Raw genomic sequence first — 21,794 nt, forward strand, 5'->3', positions numbered from 1 at the left:
TAATAATAATTAAGGCCTTATTTGCTCTTCATATGCTAGAATTAATATGATACTTAGAGTCTAGGCACCTGAGTTTGAACTCCACTTTAAGCTCTTACTGGAAAGATGATATGGTTAAGGGACTTCCTCCTTCCTAGGGTTATCAGTAGAAAATACTTGTAAGCATTCAAATGCCAATTAAGTGTGAGTTGTTTTTGTTGCTGTTTAATACGTAAGATATGCATAGAATATTATATTAGATAGTAGGGTAATTTACTGATTAATATCCAGAATTTTCTTAACTCTGCTTATTTAAATCTCTCACAAACTGACTTTAGTCTACCTTTCCAGGTGTCTTTCAAATTCTCTGGCCTTCCTATATTCATTACCAAAGTGGTTTTCTTGCTGTTTCCCAAAATCAGCATTCTATCTCCCATGGCCTTTGTCTCATATCTGGAATACTTGTTCCTTACCTCCATGTCTTAGGATTCTTAGCTTCCTTCAAGGCTTAGCTTAGGTGCCCTTTCTTGAAGAAAGTCTTTTCTAGTCTCTTTATATTCTCCTATAATCAGGAATATACTTATCTATTACATGTGATGTCATGCAGATTCCAAACTGTAGAAAGTAGGCTTTTTGAGATCAAAGATTGTGTCCATTTTATCTTCAGATCCCTTTGGAGACAGTGCCTTGCACATAATAGGTGCTTACAAAATATTAAATGGGGGCCCCTAGGTGATACAGTAAATAAAACATGTGGACCTAGAGTTATGAAGACCTGAATTCAAATTTTACTTCAGACACTTAATATCTCTGTGGTCCTGTGCAAGTTATTATAAACCCTTCAAATCACTTTACTCATTTTACCTCAATTTCCTCATTTGTAAAAATAATTGAAGAAGGAAACAACATTCCACTCTCTCTGCCAATAAAACTCCAAATGGGGTCAGTTACAAAGAGTGTGACATGATTGAACAATTAGAATAGAAAAATCTTGGATGGTGTGGGATTTCTTGGGGATTATTTTGTTTCCTTGAAGCATAAAATTAAGTAACTGTAACCCCTCACCCAAACATAAAAGTAAGTAATTGTAACTTACTTTAAGCAATCCAGAATATTTTTTGGATTTTATGGAAAAGACAGAATGGTAATTAAACCCTTGAAGTTGGCCAGAATGTAATACTCAAGCAGCTCAGCAGGATGCTAGAATAACAAATTGTAGCCTGGGAAGTCTATGAAGAGATCTCTTTACCCTTTGGATTTACCCATGAAACTCCTGCTTAGTGCTCTCTAGAGTTAGTACTTTCCTCTGTGACTAGCCAAAGATTAGAAACATTTGCTTTCTCAAGCTGTTCCCTAGGAACACAGAGAGTACAATGAGGAAGAATTTGTGCAAGGCATTTAAATTGAAATGGGGAAGTTTGGGATTGATGTCTCAATTGAAGCAAAACAATTTCACTTCTAGTCCACCCCTCAAAAAAATACTTTTGTATTTGACTACATGGACAAATAAATATCAACCTCCTTGAAATCTACTGAATTAATTTTTCATTCTTCGAGTATCCTAAGATAACTTAATATACTCTTCTCCAAGGTTTGTGAATGCTGTCAGACACTTTAACAGGGTTCACTGACTGGGGCTTTGTCTTAGGCAAAGAATGTAAGATTTGCTTAAAGCATCCTATGAGTATTTTACATTTGTTTCTCCTTTCTTGCTCCCCCACATGCCATTCTCTGGGCATGCTGAAAAAAATTGAGTTAGTCATTTTAGTAAAGATAGTATCAAATTTCTTGATGCAAGTTTTTTTCACCAATATTTTCCCCATTCATTTTACTTTATGATAAAAAGCTACAAGAAGGAAAAAAAAAGAAATAAAGAAACAGGAGGAAGGAAATGGAAAATAATTTAAGCTAAATATATAAACAACAATATAGGTATAGAAATAGTATATAAAAGAAAATCAAATATTTATGATTGCAAGTTTCCTAAGGGCAGGTGTTGTTTTGTTTTTGTTTGCACACCCTAGCTCTTACCACAGTGTCTTGTTTGCACACATTCACACACAATTAATGTATATACATTGAATTATAAATGGATATCCAACAATAATTTCCAAACATATGTATTATTTTATTTCAAATATAGCTTCTGAATTTCTGCCAAAGTGCCTAATGTATTTTTTTCTTCTTATCTCCTCCACTGACTCCTCCTGACTTCTTGAGTTCAATTACACACTCACATACACATGTAACTTTTTGGTTATATGTATTAAAAAAATCTAGACTTCCTATTGCATCATCATTTCCTAATTTATTCCCAATTCTTTATTTTAGGTTTTCTTCTTTCTGATTTACAGTTTAATCAGGGAGGTGGAATAATCTAAGTATAAGAGTTTTAAATCTGACTTTGCCATTAAAATACTATGCCACCTTGAAAATGTTTGAATTTCAGAAAATAGGAATAATCATGCCATCTTAACTCAGCAGGATGGCAGAGTGGTGTAAATGCTGTCAGGTTCTTTAGAAATAAAGGAAATGTGTGTTTATCCAGCATAGTTGAAGGATTAGGTGCTGGATTAATCAAGTGTGCTTGTTTATAGTTGCCATATGTAGCATTTTTAAAGAATTAAAATATGATCAAACACACCTACCATTAAAGCCTCAACAGAGGGTAATGAAAAACAGCTTGGTATAGCAATGAACTCTGAGCCTGAGAGGCTGGAGATCTACCACCTAGTCCCAGTTTGTCCATTTATAATAATTGACATTGATATAAATCTTTCAAAGTTGCAAGCTACTTTACACAAATGATCTGAGTTGAACCTCACAATAGTCCCAGAAGGTAGGTACTTCAGGCTCTCTTATGGCTAGATAAAGGAGTATACATACAGATACAGAAGGAACTTGGAAATCATCATATGCAGTTCTCTTCATCTTAAAAAATGAGGAAATAGAGTGTAATTATACACAGTCAGTGTTAGGGTGGGAGCTGGCAATGCCCACTTTATGTTCCTTAATCAATCAGTAAGCATTTATTAAGTACCTATCATTTGTCAGAAATGATACTAAGTATTAGGAATAGAAAGACAAACATGATATAGTTCTTGCCCTCAGGAAGCTTATATTCTAATAGAGAACAATATCTACATGTGCACACACAGAGATAGATATAGATATGACATTTTGGGAATGGTTGGATGTATTCACAATTCCACCAACAATGTATCAGTGTCTCAGTTTTTCCACATCCCCTCCGACATTCCACATTATCTTTTCCTGTCATTATAGCCAATCTGTGCATAGTGTATAGTGGTACCTCAGAGTTGTCTTAATTTGCATTTCTCTGATTAATATGGCTAGAAATAATTTCAATTTCTTCATCTAAGAATTATCTGTTTATATCCTTTGACCAATTATGAATTGGAGAATGCAGGCCTTTCTAAAATCAATTTGTTTATCATGTTTTATAGAACAGCAATATTCCATTGTGTTCATATAGTATAACTTATTTAGTCATTCCCCTATCAATGGGCATTTATCTACTCTTTTTTGATTCTTTGCCATCACAAAAAGAATTGCTACAAACATTTTAGCACATGTGGGTTCTTTTCTCTCCTTTATGATTTCCTTGGGATACAAATCCAGTAATGGCACTGCTGGATCAAAGGGTATGCATAGTTTTATAGCCCTTTGGGCATAGTTTGAAATTACTTTCCAGAATGGTTGGATCATTTCACAACTCCACCATTAATATACCAGTTTTCCACATTCTCTCCAACATTTTTCATTATCTTTTCCTATCATCTTAGCTAATCTGAGAGGTGTGAAGTGAACCTCAGCATTGTTTTAATTTGCATTTCTCTAAACAATACTGATTTAGAGCATTTTTTCCTATGACTATAGATAACATTAATTTCATCATAGGAAAATTGTGTATTCATATCCTTTAACTGTTTTTCAATTGTCATTTTTATTATATTAGCTTGGCCCATCCCTGAGCAACTGATGTTTTTCCAGGTGTTTAGTTCTGACTTTATTTGCGTGAGAAGTGTTTTGTAATTGTGGTTATATAGTTACTGGGTTTGTCTTGGCAGGTAGATACCCAAATAATTCATTTTGTCTAAAGATATTGTAAATGGAATTTCTCTTTTTATCATTTGCTGCTGGGCTTTGTCAGTAACATATAGAAATGTTGATGATTTGTGTGAGTTTATTTTATATCTTGCAACTTTCCTAAAGCTGTGAATTGTTTTCAGTAGGTTTTTATATGATTTTCTTGGATTTCCTATGTATATCATCAAATTCTCTGCAAAGATTGTAGTTTTATTTCTTTGTTGCTTATTCTGATTCCTTTAATTCCTTTTTCTTTTCTTTTTTGTAAAGCCATCATTTGTAGTACAATGTTGAATGATAGTGGTGATAATTGGCATCTTTGTTTCACTCCTGATTTTATTGGGAATGCATCCAGTTTTCTGCATTAAAATTATGCTTGTTGTAGGTTTTGTATAGATACAGCTTATTATTTTAAGGAAAGTTCCCTTTATCCCAATGCTTTCTTGTGTTTTTAATAGAAATGGGTGCTGTATTTTGTTAAAACCTTTTTATGTATCTATTGAGATTATCATATGATTTCTGTTTGTTTTGTTATTGATATGGTTGATTATGTAATAGTTTTCCTGATTTGAACCAGTCCTGCATTCCTGATATAAATCCCAGTTGGTCATAGTATGTTATTAGTTGCTGTAATTTCTTTGCTAATATTTTATTTAAAATTTTTGCATTCATTTGTAAGATTGGTCCATAATTTTCTTTTTCTTTCTTTTTTTTTTTTTTTTTTTTGCTATTCCTGGTTTAGTTATCAATATTCTACTTGTGTTATAGAAGGAATTTGGCAGTGCTCATTCTTTATCTATTTTTCCTATTGAAATTAATTGTTCTTTAAACTTGTTTTGTAGAATATACGTGTGAATCCATCTGGCCCTGAAGATATTTTATTAGAGAGTTCATTAATGACTTTGTCAGTTTCTTCTTTTTTTAAAAAATGTGACTATTTAAATATTTTATTTCCTCTTCTGTTAACCTGGTCAATTTATGTTTTTGTAAATATTCATCATTTTGGTTAAATTGTCAGATTTGCTGCCACACAGTTGGGCAAAATAGTTCCAAATTATTACTTTAATTTATTTTTCATTGTTGCTAAGTTCTCCCTTTTCAATTTTTCTTTTTGGTAATTTGTTTTTTTCCTTTCCTTTTTCTAATCAAATTAACTAAAGATTTAACATTTTTTCATAAATAAATTCTTAGCATTACTAATTAAATCAATTTGTTTATTTTCAATTTTATTAATCTCTTCTTTGAGTTTCAGAATTTCTAATTTGGTATTAGGGCTTTTTATTTTGCTCTTTTTCTAGCTCTTTTAGTTTCATGCTCAATTCATTGATCTCCACTTTCTCTATTTTATTCATATAGATATTTATAGATAAAAATTTCCCTTAATAACTGCTTTGACTATATCCCATAGATTTTTGTATGTTATTTCTTTATTGTCATTTTCTTGGATGAAATTTTTGATTGTTTCTATGATTTGTTATTTGACCCACTCTTTGTTTGAAATTAGGTTATTTAATATTCAATTGGTTTTAATCTATCTTTTCTTGACCCTTTATTGAATATAATTTTGTTGCATTGTGGTCTGAACAGGAAACATTTATTATTTATACCTTTTTGCATTTGATTGTGAGGAGTTTTTTGCCCTACTTCATGATCAATTTTTCTGTAGGTGCCATATACTGCTGAGAAAAATTCCTTTCTGTCCCTAACCAATTTTCTCTAGAGTTCAATCATATCTAGTTTTCTAGGATTCTATTACCCACTCCTTAGCTTCTTTCTTGTTCATTTTATGGTTAGATTTTTTTGATTCTGGGAGGGGAAGTTTGAGGTCCCCATTAATATAATTTTGCTGTCTATTTGTAACTGGCTTAATATCTTCTCTAGAAATTTGTATGCTCTACCACTTGATGCATTTACATCTAGTATTAATACCACTTTATTGTTTATGGTACCCTTCATCAAGATGTATTTTTTCTTTTATATCTCTTTTAATAAGATTAAACAATTTTTTTTGCTTTATCTGAGATCAGAATGGCTACCCTTGCTTTTTTTTTTTTTAACTTCAGCTGAAGCATAATAAAGTCTGATCCAGCCTTTTACCTTTCTTCTGTATGTCTCTTTGTGTCAAATATGTTTCTTGTAAACAATCTATTGTAGGATTGTTTTTTAATTCACTCAACTATTTACTTCCATTTTATATGAGTTCATCCCATTTACATTTACCATTATGATTACCAGCTCTCTTTCTCTCTCCATTCTATTTTCTCCCTTCTATATACTTTTGTTCTCTCTTTCCAACCTGTTCCTCCTTAGTAGAATTATTTTTAAACCCATTCCACTCACTATCTGCCCTATATTATCATCCCATCCCCCTTCTCTTTTTTTCCCCTAGGAGTTTTTGCTCTCCCTTTTATCCAGCCCTTCCCTTTTCTTTCCTATTTCTCCTCCTACTTCTTTATATAAGATAATTTTTTACACCCAACTGAATAATTAAGTCATTCCCTTTTTGAGCCAAAATTGATGAGGTCAACCTTCAGATAATATTCATCCTTTTTCCCTTTTTTTCCCTCTCCATTGTAATAAGGTTTTTGTGTCTCTTCCTGTGATAAAATTGGTCTAATTATACTTCCCCTTTCCTCTTTTTCCAATACAGACCTTTTTTTCCTACCTCTTACTGTCTTTTTTTGTTTGATAACATCACATCAAAGTTCATTTATAACCACACCCTCAGTGCATGTGATGTCCCCCCTCTATCTACTCTAATAACAGCTACATTTATCAAGAGTTACAGTTATCATTTTCTTATCTAGGGATGTAAATATTTAAACCTTTAAATAATATATGTTTTATTTTTTCCCATCTACCTTTCTATGCTTCTCTTGTGTTCTGTGTTTAAGACTGTATTTTCTGTTTAGTTCTGGTATTTTCAATAGTAATGATTGAAAGTCTCTTTCTTAATTGAAAAGCCATCTCCTCCTCTGAAACATGATGCTCAGTCTTGCTGGATGAATAATTCTTGTTTGTAACCCCAAGTCCTTTGTCTTCCAGAAGATGGTATTTCAGATACTCTGATCCTTTATTGTAGAAGCTGCTGGATCTTGGGTAATCCTGACTGTTGCTCCCTGACATTTGAATTGCTTTTGTTTGACAGCTTGCAGTATTATTTTTCCTTGAGATTGTAGTTCTGGTGTTTTGCAACAATGTTCCTTAGGGTTTTCCTTATGAGATCTCTTTCTAAAGGTGATTGATGAGTTCTTTCAATAACTATTTCCCCCTCTCTTTCTATAATTTTGGGGCAATTTTCCTTGATGATCTCTTGAAGAATGTTATCAGAGCTCTTTTTTTTTTTTTTTTTTGGGTCATGGACTTCAGGTAGACTAATAATTCTTAAATTGCCTCTTCTATATCTATTTTCCTATTTTCCAGATCAGCTGTTTTTCCTTTTTTTTTTTTTTTTTTTTTTTTTTTGGCTTTATTTTTTTTATATTTCTAATCTGTTTTCTTTTTTATTTGAGTTTTTTAATTTTCAAAACCTATAAATAAATAATTTTCAACATTCACCCTTGTAAAACCTTATGTTCCAATTTTTTTTCCCTCTCCCCCCATTCCCTTCCCCTAGATGGCAAGTAATCTAAATATGTAAAACATGTGCAATTCTTTTATGCATATTTCCAGAATTATCATGTTACATAAGAAAAATCAGATCAATAGGAGAAAAATGAGAAAGAAAACAAAATGCAATTAAACAACAAAAAAGTGGAAATACTATGTTGTGATCCACACTCAGTCAACAGAGTCCTCTCCCTGTGTGCAGATTACTCTCTTCATCACAAGGCCATTAGAACTGGTCTGAATCACCTCTCTGTTGAAGAGAGGCATGTTTGTCAGAATTGTTCACCATATAATCTTGCTACTGTGTACAATGTTTTCCTGGTTCAGCTCATTTCACTTTGCATCAGTTCATGCAAGTCTCTCCAGGCTTCTCTTAAATCATACTGCTTTTCATTTCTTATAGAATAATATTCATGTACTATAACTTAATCAGCCATTTTCTAAGTGCTATCTACTTATTTTCCAGTTTCTTTTGACTTCTTTCTCAATGAAGTATTTTACATTTTCATCTTTTTTTCCCTTCATTCTTTTTAGTCTTGTTTGTCTGATTCTTGATATTTCATAGCGTCATTAACTTCCACTTGGCCCATTCTAGAGTTAGCTTTTGAATCTCTTTCCCCACTTGATTAATTCTACTCTTGAAGGTATAGTTTTCTTTAGTGAATTTTCTTTTGTATTCGGCCAATTGTATTTTTTAAGGAATTGCCTTCCTTTCCCCAGATATTGATTCTCTCTTGCATATCTGTCATTTCTTTTCTCATTTTTTCTTCTATCTTAATAGCCTTTTAAAGTCTTTAATGATCACTTCCAGAATGCCTCTTTGGGTTTGAGAACAATTCATATCACTCTTTGAGATTTCCTCTATGAATATAGCAGCTTTCAATGTTTAAGGTTCTTTTCATTTTTTGCTCATTTTCTTTCTTTTTCTGTTATTATTCCCTCTCTTTTTCACTTTTCTCATTGAGTTCTGCTTCTGGGGCAAAAGGGTGCTGTCCCAAGCTTCCTGTACAGCTGAGTGTTGGCTTTGGGCACAGTGGCCCCTTGTGTTTGCAGAGGGTAGCTGTGTCTGCTTTTTCTAGAAAATAGGCTAGTTTTCCAGAATTTGCCTTCTGAGATGGAATTGGAGGCTGCCCCTTTGTCTGCTCTTTTACTGGGCTAGTATGAAGGATTCAGTTGCTGATCTGCTATGATTAAAACCCTCTTACTTGCTTTCCCAGCCTCTCTCTAAGCTGGGATGAACACCCTTTTCACCACAGTGAGACTGACCTTTCTTCAAATTTATCCAGTCTATGTTGAGATGGAGAGTGATTTCATTCTGTCAGACTTTATTCAGAGCCTTGGTTGCATATGGTTTTTGAGGGAAACTGGGAGAACTGAAGCAGCTTCCTGGCTTTACTCCACCATCTTGGCTCCACCCTCTCAGGTCTATATTGACCATTTCTGAATCTGAGAAGGTATCAGAGTCTCTTGTGCTCCAGTTCTATGTCACTAATATCCTATTGTCTACTTTTAATTGGATATTCTGTAGCCATTTAAAAATTAACATGTCTAACTAACACAGCTTATTATCTTTTATCACCCCCCCAAAAAAAAAAAAAAAAAAAAAAAAACAACAACACTAATTCCTTTCTTAACTTTCCCAATTCCATTGAGACCACTATTATTCTTCCAGCTACACAGGTTTACAGATTTGGTTTCAGTCAATCAATCAATCAACATGCATTTATTAAACACTCTATACCAAACACTGAGTAAGGTGTAGAGTTATTAATTCAAAGAATAAAGAAATCCCTAAACACAAGAAACTTATATTCTATTGGAGTGGGGGGAGAGATCACAGGTACATTTATAAGGTAATTAGATAATAAAAATGAATACCAAAAAAAGTTTAATACAGTATTGTTAAGAGTGACAGTAGAGATTATGGCAATCAGGAGGAGCTATTCAAGGTTCCTATTTTGGAAGAGAAGGATTCCCTGAGGGGGATATGGGAAGGAAGACTTTCCAAGCACCAGGGCAAGCCAGTACAGAGGTGACATGCATAATTCTCATTCCATATTCCACTCATTCAAGTCAATGGCATTTTTTATCATCTCTATTTGTATAATATTTTAAAATATATCCCTTGCTTTCTGCTCACACAATTTTACTTCAGATTCTCATCACTTGTAATATGAACTTTTAGAGTTTTAGGTATAAAAGAAAGCTCTTAAAATAAAATAGCAATTGTCCTCCCCAAATCAAATGTCTCCTGACTCCAATTTATCTTCCACCCACCTTTCAGTGTGGTTTTGCTAAAACTAAAGTCTGACAATATCACTGTCCTGCTTGGTAAACTACAGTGCCTTCCTATCCCCTCTGGACAAATAAAAACTCATTTGTCATTTGAAACTCTACATATTCTGTCTCCATCCTACTTTTGCTAGCCTCTTTGCACCAAGCTTCCATGCCCACTATGGTCCAGCCATAATCGCCAATTTACTGTTCCTCACATGGAACTCCATCTTCTATGTCCTTTGCACTGGCTGTTGCAAATACCTGGAATGCTATCTCTCTTCACCTCTGTCTCTTGAGATCTCTGTTCTTCAGGCCTCCGCTCAAACATGTCTTCCTACCCAAATCCTTTCCTACTTCCCCCAGTTGCTAGTGTTTCCTCTCTCTATACAATATATATTTTTTAAAATGTGTATTCCTTGTATGCATATATGTTTTCTTCTCCTATACACTGCAGTCTCCTGGAGGTCACATACTGTTTCACTTTTGTCTTTATTTCCTTAATACATGCTTGTTGTCTATTGATAAATTTTCTTATGTAATATAATCATGACAGAGCAGGGATCCAGATTGTATACAATTAGATTTATCTTGTCTTATGGCAGTGATGTGTCCTTGAACAGTTAAAAATAAAAGGGAAAATTTTATATATCATATCTCATTTTTTCATTGACTTAAATGATAATTTCAGGGATGAATTATCTTTACTTCTATTTGATCTTTAATTAGTCATGGTTATTTCATTTCTCTGATTATTCCTGGATAGTCTTCCTGTCATGCAGCAAATGATTTGTAAATAGCCATTTAAATGGGGTTGGTGAGGAAATGTTTTCAGGAGGCAAGTCCTTTTGTAAATTAAAGAATTCTTTTACAATTAAAATAATGTCAGGCTTTTATATATTGTACAGAACTTTAACAATGGTGGAATATATGAGAACACTGAAAATTAAAGGGAATAAAAATTTAATATCATCTTTTGACTATGCAAAAGCTACCCTGGTAAAGAATGCCCAACCTCAAATTAAATTAGTCTTAATTGTATTATCTTTACTTCCTGAATCATAATATTGATTTCAGAGCATCTTTTCTGCTGTTTGTCCTAGGGACAATCCATATTACCTGCCCCAGGCCTCAGAATTTCTAGTTATTTTATGATGTTGAATTTTATTAAAATAGGAGACTATTTATACAATAAGAGCATGGGACATTCATTACCATAATGAGTTACAGGTAAATAATCCTACAAGAACAAAGCTAACTCTTTGATTGGTATAAAATAAAATGGCAACTCAGTCCATTTTAGGTTCAGAGTAATCATTCTTAGATTAAGAGGGCTTAGTTGAGTGGCCACCCTTGTACTATATGGTCATAGAGTTCTGTAACTCTGACCATCAGGGACTTTGAGAATCCTCTCTTCCACTGAGCCACCTAGAAGAAAACATCAGCCACTATGCTCTGTGAAAAGATTTGAGAGAAAACTCTTTTGACAAACACTCTGTAGTTTAATTAAAGTTTAGCATTTCCTACACAAAGGAAGGAACTGATAATATGTTATTATGAACTTGCCTGCTTAGATAAATAAAGCCACACAGTGGGAATAGCAAAAGATTTCCATTGGAGTCACATATTATTATTCCACCCATCTTCCCTTGTTTTCCCTGGCAGCATTCAGTATGTGCCCCTCTTTTCAATATTAGGTCTCCAGAATTAGTCAGAGAGAATTCCAGAACCTAAAATGGTGGTAGTTCTGGAAGTTGCTTCTCTTTCACCAATCCACAGCATAACTCCACAGATAAGATGATCACATATATGGAGACTAACAAGAATCTCAGAAGCCTAATAGTCCAATCAATTCTCTCCTTTTATATCTAAGGAAACTGAGGTATAGAAAGATGATGTGATCTTCAATGTCACACAAGTGGAATTTTTTTTTTTTTACTTAATAGTATTTTTTTCTCAATTATATGTAAAGATAGTTTTCAAAATTAATTTTTGTAAGATTGAGTTCCACTTTTTCTCTCTTCTTGTTTTGACTCCTTGCTCTCCAAGACAATAAGCAATCTGATGTAGAATATACATGTACAATCCTGTTAAACATATTTCCGTATTACTCATGTTATGAAAGAAGAATCAGAACAAAACCAGGAGATCAGACATTGGAATAAAAGAGGGGAAACTTTCCACATATGGGGGACTGATTTCTGTGTTCCTGATAATAATACAGTGCTACTCAAAGTATATCCCATGTGGTCCAGTTATATAAAGACAAGAGTGGGAAATAGATAAAGGGAACATCAATCTAAGGTCTTTTTGCTGTTGTTGTTGTTGTTTGATTGTTTGTTAAGATTGACCTTAGGAGTAGATGAAATTACCAGAAATGTCTCTGCTGATTTTTAAATTTATGTTTGAAATTCTAGAAGTTTCAAATCTTTTGGTAATGAGACTGTCTTCTATTAAGGTAGAAATATGCCTGGAGAGAGCACGTTAAATGTATTAGTCATTTACATTTTAGTATGAATCTGTAGTAGATAATCCTTTCTCTGCTAATAGAAAGCTAGCTAAGTAGAGCTTTAAGAAATTGTTGTTAAATATTTCCCAATTCTTAAATCATTAAGAAATCAGTTTCAAATTATTTCCTTCTCTCTCACCTTGTCATCTTCCCTCAGAAGGCAAACAATATGATATTGATTATATATGTGAAATCATGCAAAGCATATCTTCATTTTGGGCATGATGTAAAAGGAAACATAAAGAAAAGAAAACAACATAAAGAAAGTAAAGAAAAAGTATGCTTCAGTCCTCTCTCTGGAGGTAGATAGTATTTTCCTTCAGGATTGTCTTAGATCATTGTATTGCTGAGAATAGTTATTTCATTCTCACAGGTGATGTTCATCCGAAATTGCTATTACTGTACTAATGTTCTAGTTCTGCTCACTTCACTTTGTATCAGTTCATGTAATTCTTCCTAGGTTTTTTCTGAAATCATCCTGCTTGTCATTTAGTAGTTCACCTGGTGCTAGCACAAGGGTCCCTTGTAATCTGTAACAAGTTGCCAGAACCACTTACAATCTCTGACTTGAGGGCTTCTGAAGCTGATGCTAATTGTGTCACTACTACCTAGTCCCCCATAGTGTTTCATACATGTGGGTACTGAGCCAACCTCTCCTCCCCTGTCACAAATATTTTCTTCTAACTTGCAGTGTTATTTTGGCCTTGAAGTATATCTCCCTCTGGCCTTTTGTTGGTTCTGTGAATTTGATTTGAAAATTTTATAGTTGTTTTGTAGGGGAATGTTGGAAGAGCTCAGCTGGGAGTTTTCTCTACTCTGCCATCCTAACTAACTCCCCCCCTCAACTCCACAGAAGTCATTAAGAACAACTTTTAATGATATCAGGCAAGGAAAGTGAGCCACCGACACTGTTAGAAGGGACTGCATGTGTCTGAATCTGGAAGCGGGGTACTGAAAGGGAGAATGAAGGAAAGAATGCTGAAGACAATTATTTTTGACTTCAGAAACTTGTCTGATGGCTACTTTTTCTCATTGGCTTCCTTGACTTGAACTTATCACTTTTCCCCTTTAAAACTTCTTCCAGAGAGTTTGCCCGATGGAAAGTGAACAACTTGGCTCTTGAAAGAAAGGACTTTTTCAGCTTACCATTACCCCTTGCCCCAGAATTCATCAGGAACATCCGCCTCCTGGGAAGGAGGCCCAGCCTACAGCAAATTACAGAAAACCTCATCAAAAAGTACGGCACTCATTTTTTACTCTCTGCAACTCTTGGAGGTAAGTAAGCAGTTTCTCTGACTGATTCCCAGGTCATAGTTTAAAGGGTTTTACAAGCATGTGAGGTTATTTCTAGTCATCCCTTTTTATTCGCTGGGTCCTTTTTCTTCCTGAAAATAAGAGTGAATTAAATCACATTAAATCAAATAAGATTTTGTAATCTCTTTTAGGGGAAAAAGTTAGTGTGGGATGACCTTGGTAGAATATTTGCATATGTGTGAGGATGTCTGGGAGATGTACCTTGAGAAAACAGAGTATAGGTGGAGAAAATAATAGGTAAGGATAAAGATTAGTGAAATTTTAAATCAGAGATTCTTAATCTGGGGTTCCTTAAGATACATAGGTAGAATAATTAGTCATTTATTAATTTGTAGGACTCTGAGTAAATCATTTAAGCTCTGACTCAATATTTACTGTGTGGATAATAACACTTACATCTCAGAGTTGTTGTAAGAATCAAATGAGATAATATTTGTAAAGCTCTTCACACATAGTAGGCACTCAATAAATGCTTGTTTCCTTCCTTTTCCTTCACATGTTTTAAAAATATTTTTATTTCAATAAAATTTTATTTGTATTATCTTCCTTTCTAATTCAATGCATTTATTTTATACTTTTAAAAGTATTTTTTCTGATAAGGGGGCCATAAATTTTAATAGATTACCAAAGGGGTCTGTGACCTAAATAAAATATCATCATAATAATATATAATAACAAGAGGGAGAGGGGGGAAAAAATCAATTTTTGTTCCAAATTACTTTAAGGCCTTTGCCAGCAGGGGGAGCTAACAATTTTCCCTCATGTGAGTTTTGTAAGGATGCGTTGTCAGTCCCTTGTCTCCTACTTTTTTCAGGTTTGGATTATTTCTTAGCAACAGAAAAAAGCAATCCTTTGTTGTGTTTTGCAGTATCAGGCTTAGTAAGGAATGGCAATCAGATCCTTATGTCCCTTAGGCACCTGGGGCCCTGGGATCTACTTTTTCCCTAATGGGGAGAGCTAAGATCCCAGCAGAGGTTTATCCACACTTCCCCAGAAAGAAAAAGGAGCATTTGTTATTGCTTTGGGCTTTCTGGCTGAAGACTCAGAAAGGAGCTCCCATAGGAATCCAGTCCATGTCTCTACATGATGGATGAATTTGGGGGTCAAAGAATTCAAGCATCTGAATTTGGAGACTTCCTATGGGAGAAAGAAGCATCCTGGGAGGAATATATAGACACCTCACTTGAATGCTCAAGTATAGAGCTCCTGTCTCACCTGGGACAGTTTTATACAGATATAGTTTGAAATCCTACAAATGATACTCTGAGAATAAGCTCTTGTAAAGTTAAAAGTCAGAATACAAAAAGGAAGAGAGTTAGTATTCTAAAATTCTATATTCCTATTAGGAAAACCCAACCAGTTAAACATATCGTTAAGATGGGAGGTTGAGAGCATTACCTGGACCTGGATGGGCCATGTATTCATGTATTTCTAGAGCTAGAAATGATTATAGAAATTAATCAGTCAGCAAGCATTTATTACACACCTGCTATGTGCCAAACGCTACTTACTAGACTCTGAAGAATTCAAGACAAAAATGCAGTCCTTATCCTCAAAGAGCTTATACTCGAGTCAGAGATAGGTGATAAATCTGATCTAGGGTTGGAGCTAGGTAAGATGTGAGAAGTGATAATATACAAAAACAATAGATTCTTTTTTGGAAAAGAGAATAATAGAGTTAAACTAGTTAATTCCTTAAAAAGTTTGAGGTTGAGAAGGGAAGAAAGTAGAATCAGAGCAAAGGCCTAGGAGAGTCCTGTAGAGTTGAATGATTGAAGGATGAAGCCTCTGGTATTCATACTGAGGATGAAAATGAGGTTTAAGAGAAATAAGGTGTACAAAGAGATGCCGATGATGATAGTAATAGCAACAGGTATTTATGTGATACCTTGAGGATGTAGAGTGATTTACAAATATTAATTCATTTTGTCCTCAAAACAACTCTGGGAGGGAAATGCTATTATTATCCCTTTTTTCCAGATAAGGAAACTTAGGCCCACAGAAATGACATGATAGGAGCTGTTGACTAGATAATGGGATGTCAATTGTTATGATAGGAAAAACTCAGGGATGATGTTAAGTTCAAAGATGTGATCATTCCTGTATGGAGGTAAGGGTGTTCTTTGTTGAAGTCCCTTAATACGAGGATAAATTTTAGGTAAAGAAGAAGATTGGCAACTGGGTAAAGGATTTCTTAAGAAAGCAATAGAATGCCCCAGAGGATTAAAAGATAATAGCCATCAAGATCTAAATTGGGGGATAAATTTTGTTAGAGTAGACCTTAAAGAAGTTGGTTTGGACCAACTGTCCAATTATATTAGATAACAGAGGTTAAGTACCTTACTCAAGTTAATAATTAATCTTAAGAACTATGGAAGATGGTGAGATAAAGTGAGAAAGAACATCCTTCTGGACTCAGGGGCAAATTTTAGTTAAGATCAGTTTTGGCTGATATTTCTATATTTCAAAGAAAGTCCTGAACAAGGGAAATTGTCTTTAAATATATTTTCCATTTTGGGATGGGAAAAGGGATGAAAAGAATGTGTCTTTCTTGATAAATTTTTTCTTCATTCAGGTTGAGTCTAAGTGACAGCTCCACCAAACTGGGAGTGATCTGCTAATTTCTGAAAGCTTAATGCCTCCTTAGCATCTTATTAGCAGATTCCAATTTAGGAATGATAGTAGATAGTAACACAGGAATTTATCCAGTTCAGATTACTCTGAATGGAGAGCAGAGGGGGGAGTATTTTTACTAATATCATGGAATAAAGAATGGAAAGAAGGCCATACCAATAGGCTATGGTTGTTTATACAGGTGAAGAGTCATTGACCATTTTTGTGGACAAGAGGAAACTCAGCCGGAAAGCAGAAGCAAGTGAAGCTACTGGGGCTGGGAGAAGTGGGAACAGTTCTGCTGTGTCCCTGGAGACCCTACACCAGCTGGCAGCCTCCTACTTCATTGACAGAGAAAGCACACTCCGCCGTCTCCATCACATCCAGATAGCAACAGCTGCAATTAAGGTAAATCTAGGAATGCACAGTCCATTGGGGAAGAGGGAACCACAAGAAGAGAGGAAAGACTAATTTCTAAAGGATGTCCCAGATGAAAGATTTCCAAACCCAACTCCAAAATGTTCTTTTTTTTTCCCCAAAAAATGTTCTTTTAATCATGCAACTTCTTCAGTGGTTCTCAATTTCCTACCAAAAAAAAAAATCCAAACTTTATCATTGGGGCTCTATTTATGTTAATTATATTTTTCTTTTCCAATATTAACTTAGCAATCATCATCAACACATAAACATTCCAAAATGTTAAGAATAAAAATAGATTATGTATAAAACTATGAATACTTGTATAGTTTATTTTTGAAAGAATGTACTAAATTTAAAAAGATAATGAAATTATTTCATTGGTTTCTATTCCCTTCTGAATTTCTCTCTGGTGTATTTTTTATGTTTTATTGATGTGTTCTCCTTCCTGCCTTCCATTCTTTCATCCATCTCTATCATTTTCCACTAAGTCATGTCTCCTAATGCTTTTAAAAAAAAATATAGTCAAACAAAATGCATTAATCCAATGGCCATATTTAAAAATAAAAATCACATTATATACTTCTACTCTGCCATTCCTTAGCCAATAGGCAGAAGACATGTTCCATTATCAATCTTCTGAAATCATGCTCGGTCACATTGTTTAGAGTTCTGAAGTCTTTTAAAATTGTCCTCATATTATTGCGGTCACTATGTAAATTGTTCTCTCCTACTTCTTATTATTTCACTTCTATCTACTCATTGAAGTCTTCTCAAAGTTCTCCAAATTCTTCATATATTATTTTTATACTGTGATATTTATCTTATTTGTCAGTTTTTTTTTAAGTCTCCTGAACCTGTTCTACAGAATGTATTGCTATAAATATTTTTGTACGCCCTCTTTGCAGTATATGTCTGGCTGTGATATTGATAGATCAAAGTGTACAAATTCATCAAAAAGCATTTATTAAGCATCTATTATGTGGGAGGTTCTGTTTGGGGAAAAAAGTGAAATAGCTCCTTACTGCAAGGTTATAATCTAGCCAGAGAGAAAATACATCCATAAAAAGTATATGCAAAGTTGATATAAGATGATTGGGGATGGGATAAAAACACTTGCAGCCGAGGGAATTCGAAGAGATTTCATGTAGAAGATAACTTGAACATTGAAAGAAACTAGAGATTCTAAAGGGAGGATGAAAAGGGAATGGATTCCAGGTATGGAGAACAGCCAGTATGTTAAGTCATACAGATGGGAAATAGGAGCCATGTTTAAGGAATATTAAGAAGTACTTTTGTAATGGGGAATAGGAATAATTTTAATAAGATTGAAAAGGTAGTCTGGGTATAAATGTCAGAGGGTTTAAAATGCTAAATGTAATTTTTAATCTTTGTTCCTATAAGTAATAGGAAACTAATAGAGTTTATTTTGAAAAAGAGTGACCTGCCTGGTCTGGATTGCTTTAGTAAAATCATTTTGGTTTCTATGTGGAGGCTGAGAGTCTTAAGGTAATAGGAACAATGAGTAGATTATTGCAATAATCCAGGTTAGAGGTCCTCAGGGTCTCAAACAGTTTGGTGGTTGTTTAACTAAAGAGAAGAGCATTGTTGATAGAGGTATTGTAGAGAAAGAAATGACAAGATTTTTTTCCAATTCAATGCAACAGACATTTATTATTATTATATAATATGTTAATATATAATGTATAGCATATATCATGTAATATACATTATAAATATTATTATTATAACACAATATAAAAAGACTACTAAAAATATTTTCTCCCATCAAAAAGCTTTACATTCAATGGACAAGGTAGTGATCTATAAGTAGCAATTTAGGTGAACTCAACCAACAAGCCCCTTCAAACTACTTTGCAATAATGCCTCTAATCAATTCTAGAGGGGGCGAATCAACAAAAGGTGAGGGCAAGATATTTTTCCAGCTCAAGATAATTTAAAAGGTCAGGAGGAAAGGTTTGTGATACTGTAGTGATTGATCCAGAACACTATGCACACAGAACTGCAGGTTTTGGAGGAGGCTGCAAAAGTGGCAACAGCAGCCTTGAAATTTCTTGGATCACAAATGGTAAGAGAATTAGATAGCTAGTCACAAACAATTTACAATGAACCCTTTGCTGGTACAGAGTTGGGGACCCTGTCGAAATTGTCAATATGCAGTTTTGGATTTCAGTTCCAGGGTGAAGATAAGCAATAACATTTGTGGCCACAGGGGAAAGAGGTCTCCACTCCATTCTAAAGGGAGGATGAGTGCTTGTGGTTGCTATCAGGGAAATAGAGGTCCGGTCTTGGTTCCAAGGCATAAAGAAGCAATAGTGCTTGTGGCTACAAAATAGGAGGGGACCAGGTCACGGTTCTAGGGTCAAGAATGGCACTAATACTTGTGGCTGCAGGAAAACAAAGTCCCTTCCTGAGTGAACACTAGAGCATAGGTCAGAAGAGCTATGACTACACTTCTTAGGTCACACCACTAAAAACTTATAAATTCCCAAAGAAAACAGCAACATGAAAAGACTGGTTTGGGACAGTGTCCCCTGCACTCCAAAAGCAGGGTTCAATTTAGACATGAAGTTAAAAGTCAAGAAGCAAAGTAGAAAATTAGCAAACAAACAAACAAAATCTATGACAAAAAAGTTACTGTGGTGATAGGGATTTAAGACAGATGCTCAGAAGACAATGATGTCCAAAAAAACTACAAGCAAAGAAAGGCTCAAAGAAAAATCTGAACTGGACACAAGCCCCACAAAAAATTTTGGGGAATAGTTCTGAAAATATTTTAAAAATCAAATAACAAAAGTCAAGAAAAAGGGGGGAAAGAGAGAAGAGGTGCAAGAAAATTATGAAAAGAAAGTCAAAATCTCGGTAAAAAAGGCAAAAAAGAACTACTAAAGAAAAATCACTGTAAAAACAGACTTGGCCAAATGGTTAAAAAAAAAAAAAAAAAAAAGCATAAAAATCCATTAAAGAAAAGAACTCCTTACAAAGCAGAATTGGTCAAATGCAAAAAGGGATACAAAAATTCACTGAAGAAAAGAACTCTTTAAAACTAGTATTGGCCAATTTGGAAAAAGGCACAAAAGTGCAATGAAGAAAATAATTCCTTAAAGTATTAAAATCAAAATCATGAGGCACCACCTCATACCTCTCAGATTGGCTAAGATGATAGGGAAAGTTAATGATAAATGCTAGAAGGAATAAAGGAAATTGGGACACTACTGCATTGTTGGAATCGTGAAATTCTCTAATCATTCTGGAGAACAATTTGGAACTATGAGCAAAGGGCTATCAAATTGTGCATACTCTTTGATCCAGCAGTGTCACTACTGGGTCTGTGTCTCAAGGAAATCATAAAGGAGGAAAAAGGATCCACATGTGCAAAAATATTTATAGCAGCTCTTTTTGTGATGGCAAAGAATTGGAAAATGAGTAGCTACCCATCACATGGGGAATGGTTGGATAAGTTATAGTATATGAAAGTAATGGAATATTGTTCTTTAAAAAATGACAAGCTAATTTTAGAAAGACCTAGAAAGACTTACACAAACTGATGCTGAGTGAAACAAGCGGAACCAGGAATACATTTTACATGGAAACAGCAAACAGTACTTTGATCAAATATGACAGATTTGGTTCTTCTCAGTGTTTCAGTGAACTAAGAAAATCCAAATACTAGGATAAAAATAAGATGCAATCTGCATAGGGAGTGAAATATAAAGACTAAATGTAAATCAATACATGCTATGTTCACTTTTTTCCTTTTTCTTCTGTTTTTTTTTCTTTTGTGGTTTTTCCCTTTTGTTCTGATTTTTTTCTCTCCCAACATGATTCATAAAGAAATTAGGTTTTTTAAAAATGTACATGTACAACCAGAAAATATAAAACAATTAAAAACAAGAAAATATTAAAACTGGGCATGTGGGAGTGGATGACTCCATGAGATATCAAAGTACAAAAAAACATTTTTTTAAATTAAGAAAAAGATTCAAATTTATAAGAATAAATGTTATTCTCCAATCAACAAACTGGTCAAAGGCTATGAAGAAACAGTTTTCAAATGCAAAAATCAAAGCTATTTATAGTCACATAAAAATACTCTAAGTCAGTACAGATTAAAGAAATTCATATTAAAACAACTCCAAGGTACCACCTTATACCTATCCTATTTGCTTATGATAATAAAGAAAAATGACAAATGTTTGAAGGGATATAGAAAAATTGCACAATTGTAAAGTTATGAACTCATCCACTTCATTCTGGAGAACAATTTGGAAGTATCCCCCAAAAGCTATGAAATTCCTTTTAACACAGTAGTAAACTAGTTGATCTGTATCCCTTAGAATCAAAGAACAAGAAAAAGAATGTAGATGTATACTATATTTGCAGTAGTTTTTTCCTGTGGTAACAAAGAAATAGAAATTGAGGGGATGTCCATCAATTAGGGAGTCCTGAAAAAATTGTGGTATGTGATTGTGATGGAATACTATTTTGCTATAAGAAATAATAAGCAGAATGATTTCTTTTATAATTTTTAAAATTATATATATATACATATATATATATATATATTTTATTTACTAGATATATGCATGGGTAATTTTTTTCAGCATTGACAATTGCCAAACATTTTATTCCAATTTTCCCCTCCTTCCCCCAACTCCCTCCCCGAGATGGCAGATAGACCAATACATGTTAAATATGTTAAAGTATATGTTAAATACAATATATTTATACATATCCATACAGTTATTTTGCTTCATAAGAAGAATCAGATTTTGAAATAATATACAATTAGCCTATGAAGGAAATAAAAAATGCAAGCAGACAAAATCAGAGGGATTGGAAATGCTATGTAGTGGTTCACATTCATTTCCCAGAGTTTTTTCACTGACTATAGCTGGTTCTATTCATTATTGAACAAATGAAACTGATTTGGTTCATATTATTGTTG

At 33.9% G+C, this 21,794-nt stretch overlaps 1 protein-coding gene across 1 annotated transcript in view; it reads left to right on the forward strand.

The window, feature by feature from the left end:
- The window catches only part of BRINP2 (BMP/retinoic acid inducible neural specific 2), a 157,569-nt gene that overhangs the window by 100,621 nt on the left and 35,154 nt on the right, over nt 1–21,794 (forward strand). Inside the window, exons 3-4 of the mRNA XM_074308446.1 lie at nt 13,566–13,756; nt 16,611–16,816. Coding sequence (XP_074164547.1) covers nt 13,566–13,756; nt 16,611–16,816 — 397 coding nt within the window. The remainder of the gene's footprint in view (nt 1–13,565; nt 13,757–16,610; nt 16,817–21,794) is intronic.

Source organism: Sminthopsis crassicaudata, chromosome 4 (assembly GCF_048593235.1).
Source record: "Sminthopsis crassicaudata isolate SCR6 chromosome 4, ASM4859323v1, whole genome shotgun sequence".
NCBI classification, from domain to species: domain Eukaryota; kingdom Metazoa; phylum Chordata; class Mammalia; order Dasyuromorphia; family Dasyuridae; genus Sminthopsis; species Sminthopsis crassicaudata.